General features: G+C 48.4%; 2 protein-coding genes across 2 annotated transcripts in view; one reads left to right on the top strand and one right to left on the bottom strand.

The window, feature by feature from the left end:
* The window catches only part of ARHGAP1 (Rho GTPase activating protein 1), a 143,489-nt gene extending 143,322 nt beyond the window's left edge, over positions 1-167 (bottom strand). The window contains exon 1 of the mRNA XM_068260095.1: positions 27-167. The gene's annotated coding sequence lies outside the window, so the exon portion shown is untranslated. The remainder of the gene's footprint in view (positions 1-26) is intronic.
* Positions 28-25,871, top strand: ZNF408 (zinc finger protein 408). Its single transcript, XM_068260094.1, has 5 exons — positions 28-534; positions 8,269-8,483; positions 8,558-8,598; positions 17,529-18,073; positions 24,240-25,871. The coding sequence occupies exons 2-5, from the start codon at positions 8,274-8,276 to the stop codon at positions 25,826-25,828; spliced, it is 2,385 nt and encodes a 794-aa protein (XP_068116195.1). The 5' UTR covers positions 28-534; positions 8,269-8,273; the 3' UTR covers positions 25,829-25,871.
* Positions 25,872-26,333: the final 462 nt, after the last annotated feature.

The following is a 26,333-nucleotide window of genomic DNA, read 5'->3' as shown; positions in this document are numbered from 1 at the left end:
CCCGTGACGTCACGCCCGCTCCTCACCTCAGGCGGCTGCTGCTGTGGCGGCGGCTCCCGGCGGCTCCTCTCTATCTCTCTCTCACTCTCCCCGCAGCTCCTCCCGTCTCCTCACTCACACACACACACATCCGGAAACTGGGCGGAAAGGGAAGCAGGGTCGCCATGGCTACCGGACCCTCCCCAGCTGTCAGAGCTGCCTCCCTGCGTGTCAGTGACGTCACTTCCGGCGCTGCACCGAGGGACCCTGGGAGTTGTAGTGCGCGAATTCTCCTCGGCTTGAGGGAAGCTTAGAGAGCCGCTCTGCCTGATGTATGAAGCGTATGTCCGCCTTCACAAGGAAACGCTGCAGAGAATGAATGTATGACTTGTGTCCGATGTGTTATTTATCTCACACGGAACACATGTAAAGGTTGCTGTTTCCGGGGACGGAATTTGGGATCGGACTGATCCGGTGTGGTTGCTGTTTGGAAGTTGACTTCCTGTGCAGGAACAGCTGAGTGTGCGCGGCCGGCAACCAGAGCTGCTGGAGGAGGTCAGTATCCAGAGTCCTCCTGCCTGTGCCTGTAATATATATATATATATATATATACACACACACACAGTGGTCTGTATCCCCCTAACAAGGATATTCCTGTTTACATAGCACTGACATCTGCAGCACATTACAGAGTTCATAGTCATGTCACTGACTGTCCTCAGAGGAGCTCACACTCTAATCCTACCATAGTCATAGTCTAATGTCCTACCATATTATTATGTATTTATATAGCACTGACATCTTCTGCAGCACTTTACAGAGTACATAGTCATGTCACTGACTGTCCTCAGAGGAGCTCACAGTCTAATCCTACCATAGTCATAGTCTAATGTCCTACCATATTATTATTATGTATTTATATAGCACTGACATCTGCAGCACATTACAGAGTTCATAGTCATGTCACTGACTGTCCTCAGAGGAGCTCACACTCTAATCCTACCATAGTCATAGTCTAATGTCCTACCATATTATTATGTATTTATATAGCACTGACATCTGCAGCACATTACAGAGTTCATAGTCATGTCACTGACTGTCCTCAGAGGAGCTCACACTCTAATCCTACCATAGTCATAGTCTAATGTCCTACCATATTATTATTATGTATTTATATAGCACTGACATCTTCTGCAGCACATTACAGAGTGCATAGTCCTGTCACTGACTGTCCTCAGAGGAGCTCACACTCTAATCCTACCATAGTCATAGTCTAATGTCCTACCATATTATTATTATGTATTTATATAGCACTGACATCTTCTGCAGCACATTACAGAATACATAGTCATGTCACTGACTGTCCTCAGAGGAGCTCACACTCTAATCCTACCATAGTCCTAGTCTAATGTCCTACCATATTATTATGTATTTATATAGCACTGACATCTCCTGCAGCACATTACAGAGTACATAGTCATGTCACTGACTGTCCTCAGAGGAGCTCACACTCTAATCCTACCATAGTCATAGTGTAATGTCCTACCATATTATTATTATGTATTTATATAGCACTGACATCTGCAGCACATTACAGAGTACATAGTCATGTCACTGACTGTCCTCAGAGGAGCTCACACTCTAATCCTACCATAGTCCTAGTCTAATGTCCTACCATATTATTATTATGTATTTATATAGCACTGACATCTTCTGCAGCACATTACAGAGTACATAGTCATGTCACTGACTGTCCTCAGAGGAGCTCACACTCTAATCCTACCATAGTCATAGTCTAATGTCCTACCATATTATTATTATGTATTTATATAGCACTGACATCTTCTGCAGCACATTACAGAGTACATAGTCATGTCACTGACTGTCCTCAGAGGAGCTCACACTCTAATCCTACCATAGTCCTAGTGTAATGTCCTACCATATTATTATTATGTATTTATATAGCACTGACATCTGCAGCACATTACAGAGTACATAGTCATGTCACTGACTGTCCTCAGAGGAGCTCACACTGTAATCCTAACATAGTCATAGTCTAATGTCCTACCATATTATTATTATGTATTTATATAGCACTGACATCTGCAGCACATTACAGAGTTCATAGTCATGTCACTGACTGTCCTCAGAGGAGCTCACACTCTAATCCTACCATAGTCATGGGGCTCTATTCTCAAAGAGCCAAAAGTACCGCAAAATTTTACCGGTAAATTCCCGCCAGCGGTAAACTCCGCATTTTTTCAGCATTCACTAACATTTTCCGCATGTTTGCCGCATGCGGGAAAAAAGATGCGGAAACGGCCATTATTCATGCGGGAATCATGCGGTAAAAAGGTCGCATGAAAAAGTGTTTAAAAAAAAATAGTTAAAGTCCACCAAGCACAGCCCTTAAGCCTCCACACTTCATTAAAGTCAATGGGATGCGGAATATATCACCTACTACTTGTAGGTGATAAAAATTCGGTAATTAACGAAGAAATGATGCGCCTGAACATCTTTGAGAATTGATCTTTTATTGCGGAAAATACCGACTTTTGCGGAAATTTTACCGCATGAATCCCGCACTTTTATCACACTTTTTCCGCATGCGGAAAAAACATGCGGAACATTTTGAGAATCCCAACTTGCCGGTATTTTGGGAGCAAACTTCCCGCATGTACTTTACCGCATGCGGGAAGTCTTTGAGAATAGAGCCCATAGTCTAACGTCCTACCATATTATTATTATTATGTATTTATATAGCACTGACATCTTTTGCAGCACAGTACAGAGTACATAGTCATGTCACTGACTGTCCTCAGAGGAGCTCACAATCTAATCCTACCATAGTCATAGTCTAATGTCCTACCATATTATTATTATGTATTTATATAGCACTGACATCTCCTGCAGCACGTTACAGAGTACATAGTCATGTCACTGACTGTCCTCAGAGGAGCTCACAATCTAATCCTACCATAGTCATAGTCTAATGTCCTACCATATTATTATGGATTTATATAGCACTGACATCTTCTGCAGCACGTTACAGAGTACATAGTCATGTCACTGAATTTGGGGTTCCAAGAAAATCTGTTCTGAGGCTTTTGTTGTTATGGTATCAAAGTATCAGTTTAACTGACTGAGTTTTGGAAATTTTTTGCTTCTTACAAAATGAATTAATCTATATATATAAAATCGTATGTATGTATGTGCCGCGATCACGTGAAAACACCTTGACGGATTTGAACGAAACTTGGTATACAGATCCCTTACTACCTGGGATGATATGTTCTGGGGGTCTCGCGTCCCCCCTGCACACCTGGGCGGAGCTACAAACAGCAAATCAGATTTCACCCATTCATGTCAATGAAAATAAATGTAAAAGGCTGTCATTCTCACAGTAAGCAAGCCAGAGTCCCCACACTTGGTACAGTTGGTCACTTGGTGACCAAGGTTACAAATCCAGGAAAAGTGGGTGAAGTATAAAACAGCCAATCAAATTTCAGCCATTCATTTTAAATGGGAAAATGTAAACTGCAGCCATTCCTACACTGTTATTGGCAGAGTTTTCAAACTTGGCACGCTTGGTCACTGGGTAAGTGGGGTTAAGATTCAGGAAAGTGGGTGGAGCCAACAGCCAATCAAAATTAACCTATTGATTTTCAAGGGGAATATTTAAACTGCTGCCATTCTTACATTGTTAATAGCAAATGCCTCAAACCTGGTACAGTCGGTCACTGGGTGACTGGGGTTCTAATTCAGAAAGGGGGCAGAGCAACAAACAGACAATCAGATTTGTTTGATTTCAATGGGAATATACAAATTATTGATACCAAGGACCCTGAAGCTCATAAACTTGGTCATTGAGTTACTGTCTGTTAAGGTTAAAAAAAGGGGGGGTGCCAACAACTAAATTTTTTACATGGCAGGGTTCTCAAACTTGACACAGTTGGCAACTGGGTGATTAGGATTAATATTCAGAAATGTGGGTGGAGCCTAAAACAGCCAATCAAAGTTCGCCTATTGATTTTCAAGGGGAATGTTTACATTGCTACCATTCTTACACTGTTAATGGCAGAGGCCTCAAACCTGATACAGTCAGTCATTGGGTGACTGGGGTCCAAATTCACTAAAGGTGGTGGAGGCACAAACAGCCAATCAGATTTGTTACATTGATTTTAGCAATTATGTTATTGGCAGGGTTCTCAAACTTTAACACATTTGGTCAGTGCATGACTGGGATTAATATTGAGGAAAGTAGGTGGAGCCTACAGCCAATCAAAATTCACCTATTGATTTTCAAGGGGAATATTGAAACTGCTGCCATTCTTACACTATGCATGGCAAAGGTCTAAAACCTGCTAGAGTCGGTCATTAACCTCCCTGGCGTTCTATTAAAATCGCCAGGGAGGCTGCGGGAGGGTTTTTTTTAAATTAAAAAAAAACTATTTCATGCAGCCAACTGAAAGTTGGCTGCATGAAAGCCCACTAGAGGGCGCTCCGGAAGCGTACTTTCGATCGCCTCCGGCAATCGAAAGTAACAAGATAGGCTGCAATGAGCGGCCTATCTTGTTTCGCTTTCCTCGTCGCCATGGCGACGAGCGGAGTGACGTCATGAACTGTTTGTTCCGGCTGCACTGGGCTCGGGCGGCTGGGGGGACCCTCTTTCGCCGCTGCACGCGGCGGCGATCGGGCAGCACACGCGGCTGGCAAAGTGTCGGCTGCGTGTGCTGCTTTTTTCAGATTGAAAATCGGCCCAGCAGGGCCTGAGCGGCGACCTCCGGCGGCATACCCCGAGCTCAGCTCGGGATTACCGCCAAGGGGGTTAAGTGACTGGGGTTCAAATTCACCAAAGGGGTGGAGCCACAAACAGCCAATAAAATTTCTTTGCTGGTTAAACTGCTTCTATTCACACAATTTTGATGTCATGAACCTGAAAGCTAACAAACTTGATCATTGAGTGACTGTGTGTCCAGGTTACAAAAACTGGGTGGAGTCAAAAACAGATTTCCCTGGGAAAATGTAAACTGCAGCCCTTCTTTTGTATAATACTCACAGCGTGAGAAGGGCCAAAAACATTATCAAGGACAACACTCACCCTGGAAATGCCTTGTTTGAGCTCCTTCCATTAGGTAAACGTTTTAGATCAATCCGCACACACACAAACAGACTGAAAGACAGCTTTTTCCCATCCGCCATAAACTTGATGAACTCTGAATCCTCTCTGAAATAATTAACATTATGTACAAATTGTTTCAAACATCTGTAATATCCGGCATACTTGTATAATTTCTTCTCTTCCTACCCTTGTTACTATCACTATGTTCCCTATATGCACCGTGGGGTTGTCATGAAAAGTAATTTTGTTGTGTTTCACAATGATAATAAAGTGCTTGAATTGAATTGAATTCTTCACTGTTAATGGCAGGGTTCTCAAACTTAGCATAGCTCGTTACTGGGTGACTGGGATTAATATTCAGAAAAGTGGGTGGAGCCTAAAATGCCAATCAAAAATCACAAGTCACTTTTCAAGGAGAATATTAAAATTGCGGCCATTCTTGCACTGTTAATGGCACAAGCCTCAAACCTGGTACAGTTGGTCCCTGTGGTTTAAATTCTGAAAAGGGGGCGAAGCCACAAACAGCCATTCAGATGTGTTTAATTTTAACTGGGAAAATACAAATTATTGATGTCAAGGACCCCAAAGCTCAAAAACTTGGTCATTGAGTGACTGTGTGTCCAGGTTACAAAAAGTGGGCGGAGCAAAAAAAAACGAATTTCACAGGGAAAATATAAACTGGAGCCCTTTTTGCACTGTTAATGGCAGGGTTCTCAAACTTTGCCCAGATGGTCACTGGGTGACTGAGATTAATATTCAGGGAAGTGGGTGGAGCCTATAATAGCCAATCAAAATTCTCCTGTTGATTTTAAAGGGGAATATTTAAATTTCTGCCATTTTTATGCAGGGCATGCGCGGCGTCGAGGGAGGCTTATCAGCAGGGCTGTGGAGTCGGAGTCGGGGCAATTTTGGGCACCCGGAGTCGGAGTTGGAGTCGGAGCGTGGTTTCATAAACTGAGGAGTCGGAGTCGGGTGATTTTTGTACAAAATCCACAGCCCTGTTAAATATTAGACTAAGGAGTCGGAGTCTGGGCCATTTTGGTTACCCGGAGTCGTGGTTTCATAAACTGAGGAGTTGGAGTTGGAAGATTTTTGTACCGTCTCCACAGCCCTGCTTATCAGGGAGGCTTATTATACCTGACGGCTCGATTGATAATATCCGACGTGTCCGATCACCACGGGGATCGATTCCGCGCTCGATACCCACGGGCGGGCAATAGCGGCGAATTGAGCGGAAGATAAGAAGCGCCAGCGGGTATGAGCAGGAATCGATCCATGTGGACGAGCGAGGACGCGGCGGGAGTCGATCTGGCCGCCGGATCGACCCGTGTATGCACAGCATTACACTGGTAATAGCAGATGCCTCAAACCTGCTACAGTTGGTCATTGGGTGACTGGGGTTCAAATGCTGGAGAGGGGCGGAGCCACAAAGGGCCAATCTGTGGAGCGAACAGCAGCCAAATGCATAAGTGGGCAACGCCGGGCAATCAGCTAGTATTATCAATATTTACGGTATAAAGCAACATAAAAAGATGCAAGCTAACAACTTCCAATAGATTTATTTCATGCTGAATTCTGTCTGCGGTGTGGGGGGAGGCAGAATATTTCTCTGATCAGGTTCCAGCAGAGGGGGAAGTCGCAGCATCTGATCTGCTGCTAGTTCTGGGCCAGTGACTTCTGGTATTAGAGGCGGGGCATCAGCACAGCAGCCAGGCAACCAGCATTGTTAATTAGAGAATGAAGATGGCAGCCTCCATACTCCTTTTGCTTAAAACGGACCTGAACTCAGAACTTCCTCTCTGCTCTAAAAGATAAGCAACAGCATAATAACCAAACATTTCTTTGTTACAGCCGATACAAATCCTGCAATAAATCTGCAGTGTGTCTACTTCCTGCTTTCATGGAAGCAGACATATTGTTAACATCCTGTGTTTACAAATTAGCTGCTCTGCCATGGCAGCCAGCTGACACAGCTGTGAGATCAAATTACAGTTGGGATTACTTAGAGATGAGGGGGAATTAGACAAGCTAAACTCTCTAAATACATCCAGGGTGCATTTCTCTATGCTTTCCTTCTTTCCTGTGCAAGTGTTCAGGTCCATTTTAAAGGATACCCGAGGTGACAGGATGAGATAGACATGTGTATGTACAGTGTTAAAAAAAAGGTGGGGGGAAAGGCTGCGCGTCCCTAAACACATGTTGCAATTGAATGGTTAATCGCACAGGCATACACCGCCTCTGTCAGACTGAAAAATGCATAATAAGTAGTAGCAGATTTGCATATGATTTGCATCTGAATTGAATGCAAAGTGTGCAGAAAATCTATTTAGGTGCTGCACACTGAGCTGGTGGTCATTTCAGATGCAGCCTTAGTGGTATGCGCTGGCGTTCTCCTCGATGTGTGTGTACAGTGCCTAGCACACTAATAACTATGCTGTGTTCCTTTTTTTCTTTCTCTGTCTGAAAGAGTTATACATCAGGTATGTAAGTGGCTGACTCAGTCCTGACTCACACAGGAAGTGACAGCAGTGTGACCCTCACTGATAAGAAATTCCAACTATAAAACCCTTTCCTAGCAGGAAATGGCTTCTGAGAGCAAGAAAGAGATTAAAAGGGGAATCGGTGGTGGTCACATTGTAGTCACTTCCTGTCTGAGTCAGGACTGAGTCAGCCACTTACATACCTGATATTTAACTCTTTCAGGCAGAGAAAGAAAAAAAGGAACACAGCGCAGTTATTTGTGTGCTAGGCACTGTACATACACATCTGTCATCATGTCACATGTCACTTTGGGTATCCTTTAAGGTTCTCTTTAAAATAGAAGGTACAGTATATCACTTCCCCATTTCTGCAAAAACAAAACCCATACTGCATTAGTTTAGGAGACCCGATAAAACCGGAACGGATTTAGTATAGGTCTTGCTTTTTGGCTATATTGAAGTGGTAACCTGCAAATACCTTTCTGTTGTAGAAGGCAGCGTTAAATTTTGTAAATACAGAAATGGATTATTTTTTATTTAATTGAAAGTAATTTCTTAAAAATGAACAGTCCTTTTAAAGTTTGATTATTTTAATGCCACAAACAGACAGGCCTGTAAGAAGTGATTGTGGGATCGGTGAGCAGATGTGTCGGCTTTTAGTGACAGGTTCTCTCTTTGCTCCTGCAGGTTGTATGAGTTCACCAGCCTTCTCCCAGCCTGTGCAGTGCACAGAAGATGCTGTGTGCCAGGCTATACACAGCTTGCCCTATGGCCTGGCATTGGGTCCTTCTCTTTCGGAGGAGGCTGGCCTGGGCTTGTGGTGTGTTGGGGAACATCTGCCCGTCGGTTCGCTGATTCCTCCTCTCAGTCCGGATCCCGAGCTCGGACTGCAGACAAATGAGGTAAGCTGCGGGTGCTATAATGTGTTTATAAGTGTACTTGATGCATTGCTTATGGGTTTTTTTTGTCTTTACAGGAAGATCTGAAAAAGTCCCTCCCAGTCCTGAAGTGGGTGAGGTATGTACACACACTGGAAAACTCTTTCTCCCAACACCCCACCCTAACACTCCAGTTAGTGTGTATTTTGCCTTAAACAACACTTTAAAGTGAGAGGGATATGGAGGCTATCATATTTTTTCCCCTTTTAAACAATACCAGTTGCCTGGCAGCCCTGCTAGTCTATTTAACAAATGATGAGGAATAACAGAGGCGCCAGATAAGTATAAAAGGCTTAAAAACCGCTTAAAAGGAGGGGGGTTGGTGGTTACCGCCCTCAGGTACAGAATGACTAGTCAATCGGTCATATATAAATAATTTATTTTGAAATCTCCAGGCAAGCAACGCGTTTCACGGGTCAACAGCCCGCTTCATCAGGCAATCAATTTGGAGATAAACACGACTGTGTCTAGAAAAGGTCCTCCTCTTCAAGCTCTGTGCTCTAAAAGACACAAACACATATACTGCACATAGTGCATTACTGCCAGTCAATGACTCCCAAACTCTGTGAATCCTTTAAACACACCCAGGGTGATAAATGGTCACCCAAGCCAAGGAAAGATTAGAGGCAACAGGAGCTAGATGGCGCTGTGCTCATTAAGGCTGATGGGACGCATGATCCTAGCGACGTGCGTTCCAGGCGGCGCAAGACTATTGATGACGCAGGCGGGGGGAAGGTCTGGAGCTACAAAAGACGTCGGCCGCACCTGTGACGTCAGCCCCTGATGAGTCCGCACGGACGAAACGCGTAGGGCGGAGCCAGGTGCGTCTGACGTCACGGGATACGGAAGTGCAAGGTAGTCGCATTGACTACACGGAAACTGTGAGCGGACACCCTGAGGTGGAGCTGCGGGACGCCGAGTTCACCCGGAGAGGAGTGTCACCACTGGGTCTTGAGCCCGATACGCCCAAAAATCTTCTTGCTACGTAAGTGCGTACTTGAGGCGCAGGCCTTTAGCATATTGATTTTACATGTTACGCTATGAGCATTTTATTTGTATTTTACAAGTCTGATCTGGATTAAAGAGTTGGAATTTTTTACGGAGAGCTGCTTGCCTGGTCTATATATTGAAACGCTAGATCCACCTGGTGTCTGAGGTGGCAACCATCTGGTGAGCAGTTTGGCACTTAGCACGGGGTTTGGCACAGAGGCACCATTTATCACCCTGGGTGTGTTTAAAGGATTCACAGAGTTTGGGAGTCATTGACTGGCAGTAATGCACTATGTGCAGTATATGTGTTTGTGTCTTTTAGAGCACAGAGCTTGAAGAGGAGGAGCGCTGACATACATCTTACCATATCGTCTATTGCTGGACAATTTTGTAATAGCGCATACTTGTGTTGGTTACATGCGATTGGTGGACATACCATATAAACTGTATATGCACTTGGTATTTAGGTAAAACTTTTGTCTAGATAAGTTTGCAGGGAGGCGCAGTTTGCATATATAAAATTGTGTCTAGAAAAGGAAAAGCGCCTACACAGTAGGCAATCAATTTGGAGATAAACACGACTGTGTCTAGAAAAGGAAAAGCGCCTACACAGTAGGCGCTTTTCCTTTTCTAGACACAGTCGTGTTTATCTCCAAATTGATTGCCTGATGAAGCGGGCTGTTGACCCGTGAAACGCGTTGCTTGCCTGGAGATTTCAAAATAAATTATTTATATATGACCGATTGACTAGTCATTCTGTACCTGAGGGCGGTAACCACCAACCCCCCTCCTTTTAAGCAGTTTTTAAGCCTTTTATACTTATCTGGCGCCTCTGTTATTCCTCATCATTTGTTGATCTAGTCCACTCTTGGTGGAGGGGTGCATCCCCGTTTTTCCAGTCTACAGAGAGCGACTTCTTAGACCTGAGTGGGGTCAGGTTACAATTCTCCACACCTGCATCTTCAGTGGTTGCCTTAGTGGTAACCCAGACTTGTGAGTATATTTCTTATTGTTTTGTCTTGTTCCATTTGTCAAGACGTACTACACTATATTGGGCTCTCGGTTTTTTTTCCCTTTACATTGTTCCCTGCTAGTCTATTTGGCTGCAGTAGTGGCTGTCAGGAACCGGCCCGCGGCACGCCTGCGTATACGGTTCCCGACTGCGGGTTTGACCAGATTAAGCGGGGAACAGCCTTATTTAAGCTACAAACAAGGCTGGAACCCCTCAAACACTTCTCACTGCCACCACTAGCTGTGCGCTAGACACTTCCACTCTGCTGTCGAGTCCTCAGCGCGCACTCCGCGTTTTCGTATCTGGGTCAGCTTTGCGCTTAGGCCAAATACGGGAACGCCACGCACCCACACACACACAGTTGCAATCTTACACTGTCGTGAAGCAAAGACCCACTAACAGTCGTTCCGAACGATACTGTTAGCTACTCGCACTGGCGTTGTTCGTACGTTGGGTCAGCTGCGCGCTTAGGCCAACGTATGACAAACGCCCCCACACCCAATGCAATTACAATTTCCTACGGTAGTGTTGCTCAAACATACAACTAGGCATGAACTTATACACGGTTACACTTCAGTCTCTTCTAGGCTATGAGTGTTAGTTTAGTACAGCAGAAGTCAAGCTTATTAAATAATAATTTAATATTCCAGAAAAACATAGAACAGTGCAGAACTTAATATATACAAAAAGATTACAAAAAACAAAGTAAAAATAGTTACAAGATAAAAGTTACAAAGATAACACACAAAGCGATTTTGCTTACCAAAATAAAGGGGTCCAGATAGAAGAATCGTGGACTTTTGTGTGGACGGACACAGTTCTGGCTAGGCCAGGAGTCCACTAGCTTAGGCCAGGAGACCAGCCGTAGCTACCGTCAGAAGAGAACTGATTTGAGGTAGATGTCCCCTGGTTTTTATAATGAAATATTCGCCTCGAGGCTGTAAGCCTGTGTGGACAGGGGGAAGCTAGATTTAATTACATCCTCAGTCATAATTGGATCTCCAGAGATCTAACATCCACCTGCGAAAAATGTACAATAGCCCACATACATGAAAAGACTTCCCTAGTCCACGTTACAGGTGACAACCCCATTGTTGACAGTACTTCCTAGCTGATCAAAGATAAGGAGGTTGCACCTCCACCAATAATTCAATTTCCACAGGTAGCAAATGGTATCAAAAGGACTTCAACACACTTCACTTCTGCCATTGTCTTATTACCCCAAGCATTATTCACTGAAGTCCTCTTTAGATGCAAATGTAGGTCTTTGAAGTTCCCTGACTATGTCCTGATTGGTATAATGGGACAATAGGGCTTCTAATTAGCTCCCTGCTCTCCGAGGAACTGAGGGTAATTGTATTCCACACTGTCACACAGACAAGTACAGCTTCCCCCAAAGCCAGATGATGACCCATACATACGCATCTGAAGTACAGTACATAGCAGTCAGACAGGCAAATTAAAATATTATCCTTACATCATAAGCACCCCAGTATATTCCTGACACGCCCCCTCTTCCAAATGGCGCCGGCAGATGATTCTAACGAATCGTCCTGCCAAAGCCGACACTGACGGCCGGGCCTGGGGGGGTAATTCCTTAGCTCCAAGCTACAGGACTGGAAAGCTAGGTCAGGTTGCTGCAATGTGTCATTGCCCCTGACAACCTGACGTAACCAACCAGGGGAATGAGGGTCAGTGACACCCGTGAATTCGCGACCATAGAGACAGTGCTGCAGCTGGGGGAGGGTTCCAACCGTCGCTACAGGCACTTTCTATATAGTGGCAGGAGCTATCTCTCGGTCCCTTTGGGGATCGATTATCTGCTGGTCTGCCTCTTCCCCTTCGGACAGCTCCGAGGGAATAACTTCCCAGGACCCTCTCAGCCCGCCCCTCCCAGCTGGTGACCTGCTGGCTAGCCCCCTGAGCTCTTCCAGGCTGCTGTCAAATCGAACAGCCCCAGAGAGCTCAGTGCTGCCTGTCACACATTCCAGGAAGGCTGCAGACGGAGAGGCTCCTGGGCCCTGCAGGCCAGGTTCCGGATTGGATGTGGCTGACCCAGCAACATTTGCCACTTCAGTGGACAGTCCCTCTGCTGTAGACTCGCTAGCGCTGCGGGTTACCACTGCAGCGGAGGGAGCGTCCACATTACACGTATCATAAACCACATCACCTTTGGTCTGGAAACCATCTGAAGGGGAAGGATCTGGCCTAGTGCCATCTGCCCCTTCAGTGGACAGTCCACCTGCTGCAGCCCAGCGAGCGCCGCTGGTTACTCCTGCAGCTGACGGAGTGTCCACATGACACACAGCATTATCAGCCCTACATATATTGTCATTTGGGACATTACATAAAACATCCACATTATCTGTATCATTACACACATTGCTACTCAGCACTTCACAAGTAGCATCAACAGTTCTTGCATCGATCGCCTCGATAGTCCGTGCGTCATAAATGACATTATCAATTTCTGCATTCTTTGTATCAACATGTCCCCCTCCAGGCCTAGGCACTGGAGACTCACTAGGGCTGGCTCCTAGCACACAGTCCATAGCCCCTGGGGCCTCACCAGCACTCCCCATTTGCACAGCATTATCAGACAGTACCTTGCAAGAGTCCTGAACTTCTGCTGGGGATGCAGGCTCCACGGGGTTTGGAGTAGGCTCATACCGGGCCACTAACCGTCCCAGGTCAGTACCCAGCAACACGTTGGTGGGGATTTTGTCGGTTACCCCAACTTCTTTCAATCCGCTGCCGGCCCCCCAGTCCAGGTGGACCAAGGCGGTGGGTATGGCGGGGGTGACACCCCCAATTCCTCTGACAGCAATCATTTTCCCAGGTATGTACTGCTCCGGGTTCACAAGCTGGGGATGTATGAGAGTCACTTCTGCTCCAGTGTCTCTCAGCCCAGTGGCAACTGTACCCCCAACCGTGACAAGCTGCAGATTCTCTGCATAGCCAGTGGCATTCCTGGTAGCACACAATGCCGTTGGGACTTCACTGGCGTTTGAGGCCTCACTGGATTTTGGGGCCTCCCTCTTCCTCTCTGGGCAAGTCGTGCTGATATGACCCACCCTGTCACATACAAAGCATTTCCGAGTGTCAGGTTGCTTGAATCCAGGAGACAGCGGTGCTTGCCTCCTCTGGGTGCTGGGTGAAACAGGTTTAGCAATCTGTTCTCCTCTCCAGCTGGGCGTAGTAGTCCTCCGGGACTCAGGTGCTCTATGGGCGGTGTAGGCATCGGCCATTTCCGCAGCCTCATCCACTGTCTTTGGTTCTCGATCCAGCACAAACAGCCGGACCTCAACAGGACAAGTGTGGAGGAACTGGTCTTTTATTATCAGTTCCTGCAGGGCATCAAAGGTTTCAACCGACAGTCCTTTTAACCACTGCTGGAAGGCAGTGCGCAGGTTGCACGCATGATCCAGGTAACTGTCATTAGGACCTCGCTGCACTGTCCTGAAACGTTTGCGATACACCTCTGGCGTGAGGTGGTATCGCGCAATAATGGCTTTCTTAATCGCCTCAAAGTCTGTTTCTTCCTCCTGGGGGAGACTCACAAACGCCTCCAGGGCCTTGCCTCTCAGCCCTGGTGTGAGGTATCTTGCCCACTGCTCACGGGGCACCCCATACTGCCGACAAGTCCTTTCAAACCCCTGTAGGAAAGTGTCTATGTCAGAGTCCTTGTCCATAGCGGGGAACTTATCCAGGGGGATTCTGTGGACTCGCTCACCTTCGCGTTCTGCGGGTCCAGCAGACCGGTTCTGCTGCTGAAGTTTAGCCAGCTCCAGCTGGTGTTGCCGTTCAGCACTTTCCCTCTCGGCCTGGTGTCGCTGTGCAGCTTGTTCCCTCTCGGCCTGGAGTCGCTGTGCCGCTTGTTCCCTCTCGGCCTGGAGTCGCTGTGCCGCTTGTTCCTTCTCTGCCTGTCGGTGCAGTAGGATCAGCTTTAGGCGCAGTTCAGGATCAGCCGAGTTCAGTAGCTGTAGATCAGCTTCCAGAGATGTCATCTCCGTGTTCGGTGGATCATCCAGGACATCGTCTCCACTCGCATCCTGTAGCGGGAGCGATTCCTCCTCTGGCATGTCGTGAGCTGCATCCGCTGACGTTGAAGCACGGGCTTGCTCTGCCTCATCATGCTCCTCGAGGGCACGAACCAACTGCTCCTTAGTCTGGCCGCTCACCGTCTCGATGCCTTTGTGCTCACACAGGTGGAGTAGCATCTCTTTATTTTGCCTTGCATAGCTGGATGCTTTCTGAGCCATCGTGTTGCAAAAAAGAAAAAGAAAAAAGGGGGGAAGGGAAAGCAAATACCAAGTGTGTATCTTTGAACCCAAAAAAAACCAAAAACGTATATAGATTCTGCACTGAGTAGACTTCTGTAGGCTATTTGCTTCTAGCAAGCTTCCAGCCTTTAGTACTCAGAATAGCGAGCTAAACTGCGTACTAATGTACTAAACGATGCCACCACTGCCAGCCAATTATGTCAAGAACCGGCCCGCGGCACGCCTGCGTATACGGTTCCCGACTGCGGGTTTGACCAGATTAAGCGGGGAACAGCCTTATTTAAGCTACAAACAAGGCTGGAACCCCTCAAACACTTCTCACTGCCACCACTAGCTGTGCGCTAGACACTTCCACTCTGCTGTCGAGTCCTCAGCGCGCACTCCGCGTTTTCGTATCTGGGTCAGCTTTGCGCTTAGGCCAAATACGGGAACGCCACGCACCCACACACACACAGTTGCAATCTTACACTGTCGTGAAGCAAAGACCCACTAACAGTCGTTCCGAACGATACTGTTAGCTACTCGCACTGGCGTTGTTCGTACGTTGGGTCAGCTGCGCGCTTAGGCCAACGTATGACAAACGCCCCCACACCCAATGCAATTACAATTTCCTACGGTAGTGTTGCTCAAACATACAACTAGGCATGAACTTATACACGGTTACACTTCAGTCTCTTCTAGGCTATGAGTGTTAGTTTAGTACAGCAGAAGTCAAGCTTATTAAATAATAATTTAATATTCCAGAAAAACATAGAACAGTGCAGAACTTAATATATACAAAAAGATTACAAAAAACAAAGTAAAAATAGTTACAAGATAAAAGTTACAAAGATAACACACAAAGCGATTTTGCTTACCAAAATAAAGGGGTCCAGATAGAAGAATCGTGGACTTTTGTGTGGACGGACACAGTTCTGGCTAGGCCAGGAGTCCACTAGCTTAGGCCAGGAGACCAGCCGTAGCTACCGTCAGAAGAGAACTGATTTGAGGTAGATGTCCCCTGGTTTTTATAATGAAATATTCGCCTCGAGGCTGTAAGCCTGTGTGGACAGGGGGAAGCTAGATTTAATTACATCCTCAGTCATAATTGGATCTCCAGAGATCTAACATCCACCTGCGAAAAATGTACAATAGCCCACATACATGAAAAGACTTCCCTAGTCCACGTTACAGGTGACAACCCCATTGTTGACAGTACTTCCTAGCTGATCAAAGATAAGGAGGTTGCACCTCCACCAATAATTCAATTTCCACAGGTAGCAAATGGTATCAAAAGGACTTCAACACACTTCACTTCTGCCATTGTCTTATTACCCCAAGCATTATTCACTGAAGTCCTCTTTAGATGCAAATGTAGGTCTTTGAAGTTCCCTGACTATGTCCTGATTGGTATAATGGGACAATAGGGCTTCTAATTAGCTCCCTGCTCTCCGAGGAACTGAGGGTAATTGTATTCCACACTGTCACACAGACAAGTACAGCTTCCCCCAAAGCCAGATGATGACCCATACATACGCATCTGAAGTACAGTACATAGCAGTCAGACAGGCAAATTAAAATATTATCCTTACATCATAAGCACCCCAGTATATTCCTGACAGTGGCTGAATCACACACCTGAAACAAGCATGCAGCTAATCCAGTCACACTTCAGGCAGAGCACCTGATCTGCTGCATGCTTGTTCAATGGCTAAATTATATTAGAGGCAGAGGATCAGCAGGACAGCCAGGCAACTGGTATTACTTAAAGCGGAACTGTAAATAGTTTTTAAACACAGTGTTTCACTTACCTGGGGCTTCTGTAAGCCCCCAGCAGCCGCCCTGTCCCGCGCTGGTCCTGCCCGAGCCTCCGTTCTCCCGCCGCTAGCTGCTTTCGGTTTCGACCGCCGGGCCACTGCGCCTGCGCGGGTCTGGCCACGCGTATCCTTTCTTGGCGTCCCCTGTTATTGCAGAGGGGAACGCGAAGAAAAGATACGCTTGGCCAGAGCTGCGCAGGCATCGACTTAGAAGTCTAGGAACAGAACCGAACGTCGGCGGGTGAACGGAGGCTCGGGCAGGACCGGCGTGGGACAGGGCGGCTGCTGGGGGCTTGCAGAAGCCCCAGGTAAGTGAAACACTGTGTTTAAAAACTATTTACAGTTCCGCTTTAAAAGGAAATAAAAATGGCAGCCTCCATATCCCTCTCACTTCAGTTGTCCTTTAAAGCACACCTGAACAGAAAACTTACTCTCTGCTCTAAAAGATAAGCAACAGCATAATAACATTTAAAGAAAAAAACATTTCTTTGTTACATCTGGTATAAATCTGCAGTGTGTCTACTTCCTGCTTTCATGGAAGCAGACATATTGTTAACATCCTGTCCTTTCAAATGAGCTTATCTGCTGTAGCAGTCAGCTGATTCAGGGGAGAGATCAAATTACAACTTGTGATTTGTCACAGATGAGGGGGAGTTAGACAGACTAAACTCTCTAAATACATATAGGGTGGATTACTCTGTTTCCCTTCCATTCTGTGCAAGAGTTCAGGTCCACTTTAATTTGCTTTCCGCCGTGTCTGGAAGTACCAGGACACCTTTACCTCAAATATTTAGAGCAGCTTGTATATTGTGTTCTAAGCTGCCCTCACCTCCTCCAGTCTTGTAGCCGGTTTTATTTAATGTATCCACCTCTAGAGGGCAGCAGAGAGCACAGCCTCCATGTAACGGCAAGGTGTGATCTTTTGCAGGTTTATCAGAAGAAGCTCAAAGCGGGGGAATGTGAAGTTGTGCCAACTAGGTGGGAACTTCCGCCTCCAGGTGGTCTCTAAGATTCAGCCGGGTTCGGAGCTCCTTCTTCTGCAGCAAGAGAATGGAGACTGCACGGGGGATGGCGAGCATGTCAGCGAGTTAAAGAGCGGAGCCGCACCATGCACTCAGGATATCTCATGTGATTCTTCTCCAGAAGATTCGGAGCAGCTGCAGACAGAGGATGTAGGGGAAGACATGACAAAAGCCACCAAAGAGAATTCAGGGGAGACGCCATCATCATCCATGCAGCCAGAAGTATTGGTGGTCACACCACAGCCAAAGGGGGCCTCCTCCCTGGGGACCCCGGAGATGGAGAGGACAGAGCCAGCCGTCACAGCGGAGGAAGAGGAGGAGGATGGGTCGTCACTGACGCCAAGTCCAGAAGGGGCTAAACTGTCCTGTTCAGACCACCCAACATATGAGTCGGCAGCCACAGCGGATCCTGTGAATGAACAGAGCATTGCAGTGACGTCCAACGATACAGGTATGTACAGTCTTCTAGCGCTTCAGCTCTGCTTCTAGATCAGGAGTGGGCAAGCTTTGTGCCCCCCCCCCCCCCCCCCAATTCTAGAAGTCAAATGCAACCCTGGTCTTAGTTCCGCCAGTCATCGGTTCAGGGTATGAACCCCCCACCATATAGGCTGTCAGGTGTGCCCCCAGTATTAGGCAGCCCCCTCCCCAGTTCTGGTAGCCAGGTGTCCCCCCAGCATTAAGCAGCCCCTCCCCAGTTCAGGTAGCCAGGTGTGCCTCCAGCATTAAGCAGCCCCTCCCCAGTTCAGGTAGCCAGGTGTGCCCCCAGCATTAAGCAGCCCCTCCCCAGCTCAGGTAGCCAGGTGTGCCTCCAGCATTAAGCAGCCCCCTCCCCAGTTCAGGTGGCCAGGTGTGCCCCCAGCATTAAGCAGCCCCTCCCCAGGTCAGGTAGCCAGATGTGCCCCCAGCATTAAGCAGCTCCACCCCAGCTCAGGTAGCCAGGTGTGCCCCCAGCATTAAGCAGCCCCCTCCCCAGTTCAGGTAGCCAGGTGTGCCTCCAGCATTAAGCAGCCCCTCCCCAGCTCAGGCAGCCAGGTGTGCCCCCAGCATTAAGCAGCTCCACCCCAGTTCAGGTAGGCAGGTGTGCCCCCAGCATTAAGCAGCCCCTCCCCAGCTCAGGTAGCCAGGTGTGCCCCCAGCATTAAGCAGCTCCACCCCAGCTCAGGTAGCCAGGTGTGCCCCCAGCATTAAGCAGCTCCACCCCAGCTCAGGTAGGCAGGTGTGCCCCCAGCATTAAGCAGCCCCTCCCCAGCTCAGGTAGCCAGGTGTGCCCCCAGCATTAAGCAGCCCCCTCCCCAGTTCAGGTAGCCAGGTGTGCCCCCAGCATTAAGCAGCCCCCTCCCCAGTTCAGGTAGCCAGGTGTGCCCCCAGCATTAAGCAGCTCCACCCCAGCTCAGGTAGCCAGGTGTGCCCCCAGCATTAAGCAGCTCCACCCCAGCTCAGGTAGGCAGGTGTGCCCCCAGCATTAAGCAGCCCCTTCTCAGTTCAGGTAGCCAGGTGTGCCCCCCAGCATAAAGTAGCCCCTCCCCAGTTCAGGTAGCCAGGTGTGCCCCCAGCATTAAGCAGCCCCTCGCCAGTTCAGGTAGCCAGGTGTGCCCCGCAGCATAAGGCAGCCCCTCCCCAGCTCAGGTAGCCAGGTGTGCCCCCAGCATTAAGCAGCCCCTCCCCAGTTCAGGTAGCCAGGTGTGCCCCCCAGCATAAAGTAGCCCCTCCCCAGTTCAGGTAGCCAGGTGTGCCCCCAGCATTAAGCAGCCCCCTCCCCAGTTCAGGTAGCCAGGTTTGCCCCCAGCATTAAGCAGCCCCTCCCCAGTTCAGGTAGCCAGGTGTGCCCCCAGCATTAAGCAGCCCCTCCCCAGCTCAGGTAGCCAGGTGTGCCCCCAGCATTAAGCAGCCCCTCCCCAGTTCAGGTAGCCAGGTGTGCCCCCAGCATAAGGCAGCCCCTCCCCAGCTCAGGTAGCCAGGTGTGCCCCCAGCATTAAGCAGCCCCTCCCCAGTTCAGGTAGCCAGGTGTGCCCCCCAGCATAAAGTAGCCCCTCCCCAGCTCAGGTAGCCAGGTGTGCCCCCAGCATTAAGCAGCCCCTCCCCAGTTCAGGTAGCCAGGTGTGCCCCCAGCATTAAGCAGCCCCCTCCCCAGTTCAGGTAGGCAGGTGTGCCCCCAGCATTAAGCATCCCCTCCCCAGTTCAGGTAGCCAGGTGTGCCCCCAGCATTAAGCAGCCCCTCCCCAGTTCAGGTAGCCAGGTGTGCCCCCAGCATTAAGCAGCCCCTCCCCAGTTCAGGTAGCCAGGTGTGCCCCCAGCATTAAGCAGCCCCTCCCCAGTTCAGGTAGGCAGGTGTGCCCCCAGCATTAAGCAGCCTCTCCCCAGCTCAGGTAGCCAGGTGTGCCCCCAGCATTAAGCAGCCCCTCCCCAGTTCAGGTAGCCAGGTGTGCCCCCAGCATTAAGCAGCCCCTCCCCAGTTCAGGTAGCCAGGTGTGCCCCCAGCATTAAGCAGCCCCTCCCCAGTTCAGGTAGCCAGGTGTGCCCCCAGCATTAAGCGGCTCCTCCCCAATTCAGGTAGCCAGATGTGCCCCCAGTATTAAGCAGCCCCTCCCCAATTCAGGTAGCCAGATGTGCCCCCAGCATTAAGCAGCCTCTCCCCAGCTCAGGTAGCCAGGTGTGCCCCCAGCATTAAGCAGCCCCTCCCCAGTTCAGGTAGCCAGGTGTGCCCCCAGCATTAAGCAGCCCCTCCCCAGTTCAGGTAGCCAGGTGTGCCCCCAGCATTAAGCGGCTCCTCCCCAATTCAGGTAGCCAGATGTGCCCCCAGTATTAAGCAGCCCCTCCCCAATTCAGGTAGCCAGATGTGCCCCCAGCATTAAGCAGCCCCCAGCTCAGGTAGCCAGGTGTGCCCCCAGCATTAAGCATCCCCTCCCCAGTTCAGGTAGCCAGGTGTGCCCCCAGCATTAAGCAGCCCCTCCCCAGTTCAGGTAGCCAGGTGTGCCCCTAGCATTAACCACTTAACGACCACCCAATGCCGATAGGCGTCGGCAGGTCGAAGTGGTGTTACCATGGAAACGTTCCATGTCAGTTCACGGAGGGTGTCTCCGTGAACTGCCTGCAAGCCTCCGATCGCGGCTTGCAGGCGAAATGTAAACACGCGAGGAAGAAATCTCCGCTGTTTACATCATACGGCGCTTAAAGGGAAGGTTCAAGCAAAATAAAAAAGTGTTTCACTTACCTGGGGCTTCTACCAGCCCCATGCAGCCATCCTGTGCCCTCGTAGTCACTCACTGCTTCTCCAGTCCCCCGCTGCCAGCTTGCCGACCTCGGAGGTCGGCGGGACGCATTGCGTACATTTTTACGCATTCCCGCTAGTGCAGGAACATTAAGGCCTCTTGCACACTGCAAATAAAATAAATAAAAATAAATTTCTACTTACCTGGGGCTTCCTCCAGCCCGTGGCAGGCAGGAGGTGCCCTCCCCGCCGCTCCGCAGGCTCCCGGTGGTCTCCGGTGCCCGACCCGACCTGGCCAGGCCGGCTGCCAGGTCGGGCTCTTCTGCGCTCCATTTCCTGGCACTTCTGCGTCCCACGCCGGCGCGCTGACATCATTGGACGTCCGCCGGGCTGTACTGCGCAGGCGCAGTAGTTCTGCGCATGCGCAGTACAGCCCGGCGGACGTCCGATGACATCAGCGCGCCGGCGTGGGACGCAGAAGTCCCAGGAAATGGAGCGCAGAAGAGCCCGACCTGGCAGCCGGCCTGGCCAGGTCGGGTCGGGCACCAGAGACCACCGGGAGCCTGCGGAGCGGCGGCAAGGGCACCTCCTGCCTGCCACGGGCTGGAGGAAGCCCCAGGTAAGTAGAAATTTATTTTTATTTTTTTAATCCCCTCCCTGAACCTTCCCTTTAAGGACCAGGGCTTAAACCCCCTTGGTGACCAGGCCATTTTTTACATAATAGGCCACTGCAGCTCGCTGCAGGACTGCACAACTCGGCACACAAGGGATTTCCCCCCCACCCCTTTTCCGCCCACCAACAGAGCTTTCTGTTGGTGGGCTTTGATCCCTGCTGGGATGTTTATTTTTTTATAAATATTTCTTTGTTTATTTTTTAAATAAATTTAGCTATTTTATTTATTTATTTTTTATGTCCACCCTCCCCCTGCTACCCAATAACAGTCGGCTGTCATAGGCTTCAGCCTATGAGAGCTGATCCCTCCTGTGCCTCCAGAGGGGACAGTTTCGCCGTCTAATAGTCTCCTAGCAACGATCGCCGCTGGGAGACTGATGGCGGAGCGAAGCTTTGTCATCCAAGCGGAGCTGCATCGGCGTGCACAATCTCCTGCATATCCCTGCCCCAGGACTTTATGCCGATTGGCGTTAGGCGGTCATGGGGCTGCCGCCGCGGTCACGCCCATCGGTGTGTTGCGGTCGGGTAGTAGTTAAAGAGGAACTCCAGTGAACATTTTACTGTTGGCAGGTGATGTAGCTGCTGCATGGTTTTTGGCAGTTGGAAACAGCTATTTCCCACAATGCAACAAGGTTCACAGTCAGGAAACTGCCCAAAAAAGTATGTACTTTTCTTGTAGGAGGGGTTTCACCTCAATATCAGTCCTACAGCGCCCCCTGATGGTCTGTTTGTGAAAAGGAATAGATTTCTCATGTAAAAGGGGGTATCAGCTACTGATTGGGATAAAGTTCAATTCTTGGTTGGAGTTTCTCTTTAATATAGCTGATTTTTATAAAAATGTAATGGGTTAGGATAGATTGTTAATTTCTTGGTTTATAGACCCAAGCCAATTTTTTTCCAGGACATCCGAGGTGAAAATAAACTGATGAGAAAAACAATTATATCCATCCTCCTCCTCCTAAAAATGCCTTTTTTGTTATAGAACAGTTTTACTTTATATTTAAATCTAGTTTTTAAGTTTTTACTGTTTCATTGTCTCTGCTCAATGGTACACATTCATTGAAGTATGCCAGAGCTCAAATCTATGAATTATTGACCCTTTTTATCTATTTCCTGCTCTCGGAAGCCATTTACTGACAGGAAAGTGTTTTATGGCTGTAATTACTTATCAGTGAGGGTTACGCTATAGTCTGACCCAGTCGGACCCGGACAGAACTGTCACTTGCATACCTGATTTTTAACTCTTTCAGGCAGAGAAATAAAAAAGGAACACAGCATAGTTATTTGTGTGCTTGGCACTGTACATACCCATGTCTATCTCATCATGTCACATGTCACCTTAGTTGTCCTTTAACCTATTTTAGGTCCTGGACGTAGTTTCTACGTCCAGGAACCATGCGCACTCCCGCGGCCGATCGCGCGCGTAGACGCATGCTCCCAGCCCGCGGTTCGTTAGCCAGGCAATCAGTGAATTGGGCTATAGTGCCCGATCACTGATTCCTCTCCCCCACTGAAAAAGCGACAGCTTCTCTCGGAAGCTGCGCTTTTTCTGGCTGTTGCCTCCCCCATGCGTCGCTCTAAGCGTATGTTACGCTTAGTGACGTCATGTAAACAAACTCATGGCCGCCATCTTGTGGCCAAAAAGTAAAACTACAACTAAAAGTAAAAAAAATAAAAATAAACACACATTTACATTATAAAACTATTGTTCACATCCCACCCTCCCAAAAATACCCAAATAAAATGTTTAATATAAAAAAACAAAAAACATTACAATAAAAAAAATATATGTAAATATTTACCTAAGGGTCTAAACTTTTTAAATATCAATGTAAAGATGAAATATTTCTATATTTTTTTTTTATTTTAAACTTGTAAATAGTGATAGATGGAAAACGGAAAAAATGCACCTTTATTTCCAAATAAAATATTGTCGCCATACATTGTGATAGGGACATAATTGTAACGGTGTAATAACCAGGACATATGGGCAAATACAATACGTGAGTTTTAATTATGGAGGCATGTATTATTTTAAAACTATAATGGCTGAAAACTGAGAAATAATGAATTTTCCCGGTTTTTTTCTTATTCTTCCTGTTAAAATGCATTTACACTAAAGTGGCTCTTAGCAAAATGTACCCCCCAAAGAAAGCCTAATTGGTGGTGGAAAAAAACAAGATATAGATCAGTTCATTGTGATAAGTAGTGATAAAGTTATAGGCTAATCAATGGGAGGTGAACATTTCTCAAGTGAAAACGACGGAACGCGAATGGGTTAATTATAATTGAGAAAAATGTAAAGGGAACCTGAAGCCAGAGGTATGTGCAGCCTGCCATATTTTTCATTTTAATCAATACCAGTTGCTTTGCAGTCCTGCTGATCCTCTGCCTGTAATACTTCTAGCCACAGCCCCTGAACAAGCATGCAGCAGATCAGGTGTTTCTGACTGCAGTGTGACTGGATTAGCTGCATGCTTGTTTCTGGTGTGATTCAGATACTACTGCAGCCAAAGAGCCCAGCAGGACAGCCAGGCAACTGGTATTGTTTAACAGGAAATAAATATGGCAGCCCCCTTTTCCCTCGCTTGTCCTTTAAGGTGTCTCTTCAACATTAAAGAGCAGGAGCAAATTGCAGCATTATTCACACACTAGACATGTCTTTTGCAGTGCTGTGCACTTTGCATTTCATTGTATTTCTATCAACATCTAACGGCTGATTATTTTCTCCTGTAGAGTCGACTAATATGGATGAGAAGAAGGAAAACAAGGAAGCATTAGAAACCGATTGCAGACTTGTGAAAAGCATCCCAGATGATTGCACCGGCTGTCCTGATTCGGGTGATGCTGCATCCAAGACTGAAGATCCCGGGAGGAAGAGCACTAAAGCCAGAAATGTCACTGGTCAGAAGAAGACCCCCGAGAGAAGGAAGACCAAGCGAAGAGAGGACCATCTGCAGGAAGATGACCATCCAGAGAGGACTGTACTAAGTAAAGCAGCCAAGCGAGCGCGCTCTGTTACACCCCATCAAGGCAAGAGCTGTCCAGATACCTTCTCTGATCTAGGGGGAGAGGACGAGGACATGCCTGAAGATAGGAAGAAAGACACAAGTAAAGAACCGGAATTAAGAGCACCTTCCAAACGCACGTTCCCATGTCCAGACTGCGACAAGAGCTTCTCCCAGCTGGGGCACCTAAAGAGACACAGCTTCATCCACAGCGGACACAAGCCCTTCCTGTGCACAGAATGCGGCAAGGCCTACTGCTCAGATGAGAGCTTCAAAGCCCACCTACTCGGCCACAAAGGCCTCCGCCCCTTCAAGTGCCCGCACTGCGACAAGGCGTACGGCACTCAGCGGGACCTGAAGGACCACTCCGTGCTCCACACCGGCCAGCGGCCGTACCGCTGCGAGGACTGCGGGAAAAGCTTCGCCCGCCGACCCACTCTGCGCATCCACCGCAAGAATTACTGCTTGCCGAGGGCTGACGACACCAGGACGCCATTACAGTGCAGCGTGTGCGACAAGCAGCTCGCCAACAGCTGCTCCCTGCGCAATCACATGCTCATGCACACGGGAGAGAAGCCCTACGCGTGTCCAGACTGCGGCAGCTCCTTCCGCCACAAGGGAAATCTGCGCATTCACCAACGACTCCATACCGGCGAGAAGCCTTACAAATGCCAGTACTGCGGAGACTCCTTCCCCCAGCAGCCCGAACTGAAGCGCCACTTGATCATGCACACCGGAGAAATGCACCTATGTACCGTTTGCGGCAAGGCGTTAAAAGACCCTCATACCCTCCGGGCCCACGAGCGGCTCCACACAGGGTACCGCCCCTTCCTGTGTCAGTTCTGCGGCAGATCCTACCCCATCGCCACTAAGCTGCGGCGCCACCTTAAGTCACACTTGGAGGAGAAACCATTCCGCTGCCCGATATGTGGAATGGGCTACACGCTGCAGCACAGCCTGAACCGCCATCTGCGCAGCCACAACAGTGATGAGCAGAACACCTCTGTGGAAGGTTCCGCTTCTGAGCTGGTGGGGGACAGAGAGACGAAGCACACGCTGGTCTTCCTGCAGCTAGTGGAGGCAGGAGAGACTGATGACAGCTCAGACAGGATACTGATCACAGAGTTTACAGAGACCTCTGAACTGGGCCAAGGCCAGAACCCCCCAGCGCTGCTGCTTCCTGTGAACTCTGAGAAGCTTCCTGCCGGCCCCAGTCAGGAGAGCGGAGTCCTGCACAGTGATGAAGCCCCCGGTATAATATTATTGCCGCAAGCTTTGGGCTTCAGCACAGTCGCAGAGGTGGTCGAGGTTGAATGAGGAATGTCATTTCTAAACTCCACCATAAAATTACATTTTCACATCTCTGTGGTTTTCAAATTTGTGTATGACGAAAGCATGCATCCTAAAGGCGGCCACTAACGGTCCAATTTCTAGCGAAAAATCGTTCGAGCGATCAGAAATTCTGATCGGAAGTGAAATCGTTCGCTACACCATCAACGAACCAAACTTTGCTTTTTATCTATCACAACCAATCAAGAAAATCCAAATTTTGGTTCAACAGAAATCCAATCGGACGACTGATTTTATAATCATTCACTATCCATTGTGCCCATCAACAGAGGCTATTTACAACCAATCCGATCAGAATTTCTGATCGCTCAAACGATTTTTCGCTAGAAATTGGACCGTTAGTGGCCACCTTAACTTCAAACCATCAACAAGACTGTCCTCTATTCAGGAGTTACAGCCTGCTACGCCTGAAGCAAAAATAAACGTGTGTATGTGTACAGTGTGTGTGTGTGTATACAGTGTGTGTGTGTAC

This window comes from Hyperolius riggenbachi, chromosome 11 (genome assembly GCF_040937935.1).
Source record: "Hyperolius riggenbachi isolate aHypRig1 chromosome 11, aHypRig1.pri, whole genome shotgun sequence".
NCBI lineage: Eukaryota > Metazoa > Chordata > Amphibia > Anura > Hyperoliidae > Hyperolius > Hyperolius riggenbachi.
This window is presented reverse-complemented; position numbering and strand designations above follow the sequence as displayed.

What these genes read in the sequence shown, in the direction of transcription:
- ZNF408 (XM_068260094.1), top strand. Translation starts at nt 8,274, where the DNA reads ATGAGTTCACCAGCCTTCTCCCAGCCTGTGCAGTGCACAGAAGATGCT. An exon ending in CCAGTCCTGAAGTGGGTGAG is followed by an intron (nt 8,599 to 17,528) that starts GTATGTACACAC and finishes GATCTTTTGCAG; the next exon opens with GTTTATCAGAAGAAGCTCAA. An exon ending in AGTGACGTCCAACGATACAG is followed by an intron (nt 18,074 to 24,239) that starts GTATGTACAGTC and finishes TTTCTCCTGTAG; the next exon opens with AGTCGACTAATATGGATGAG.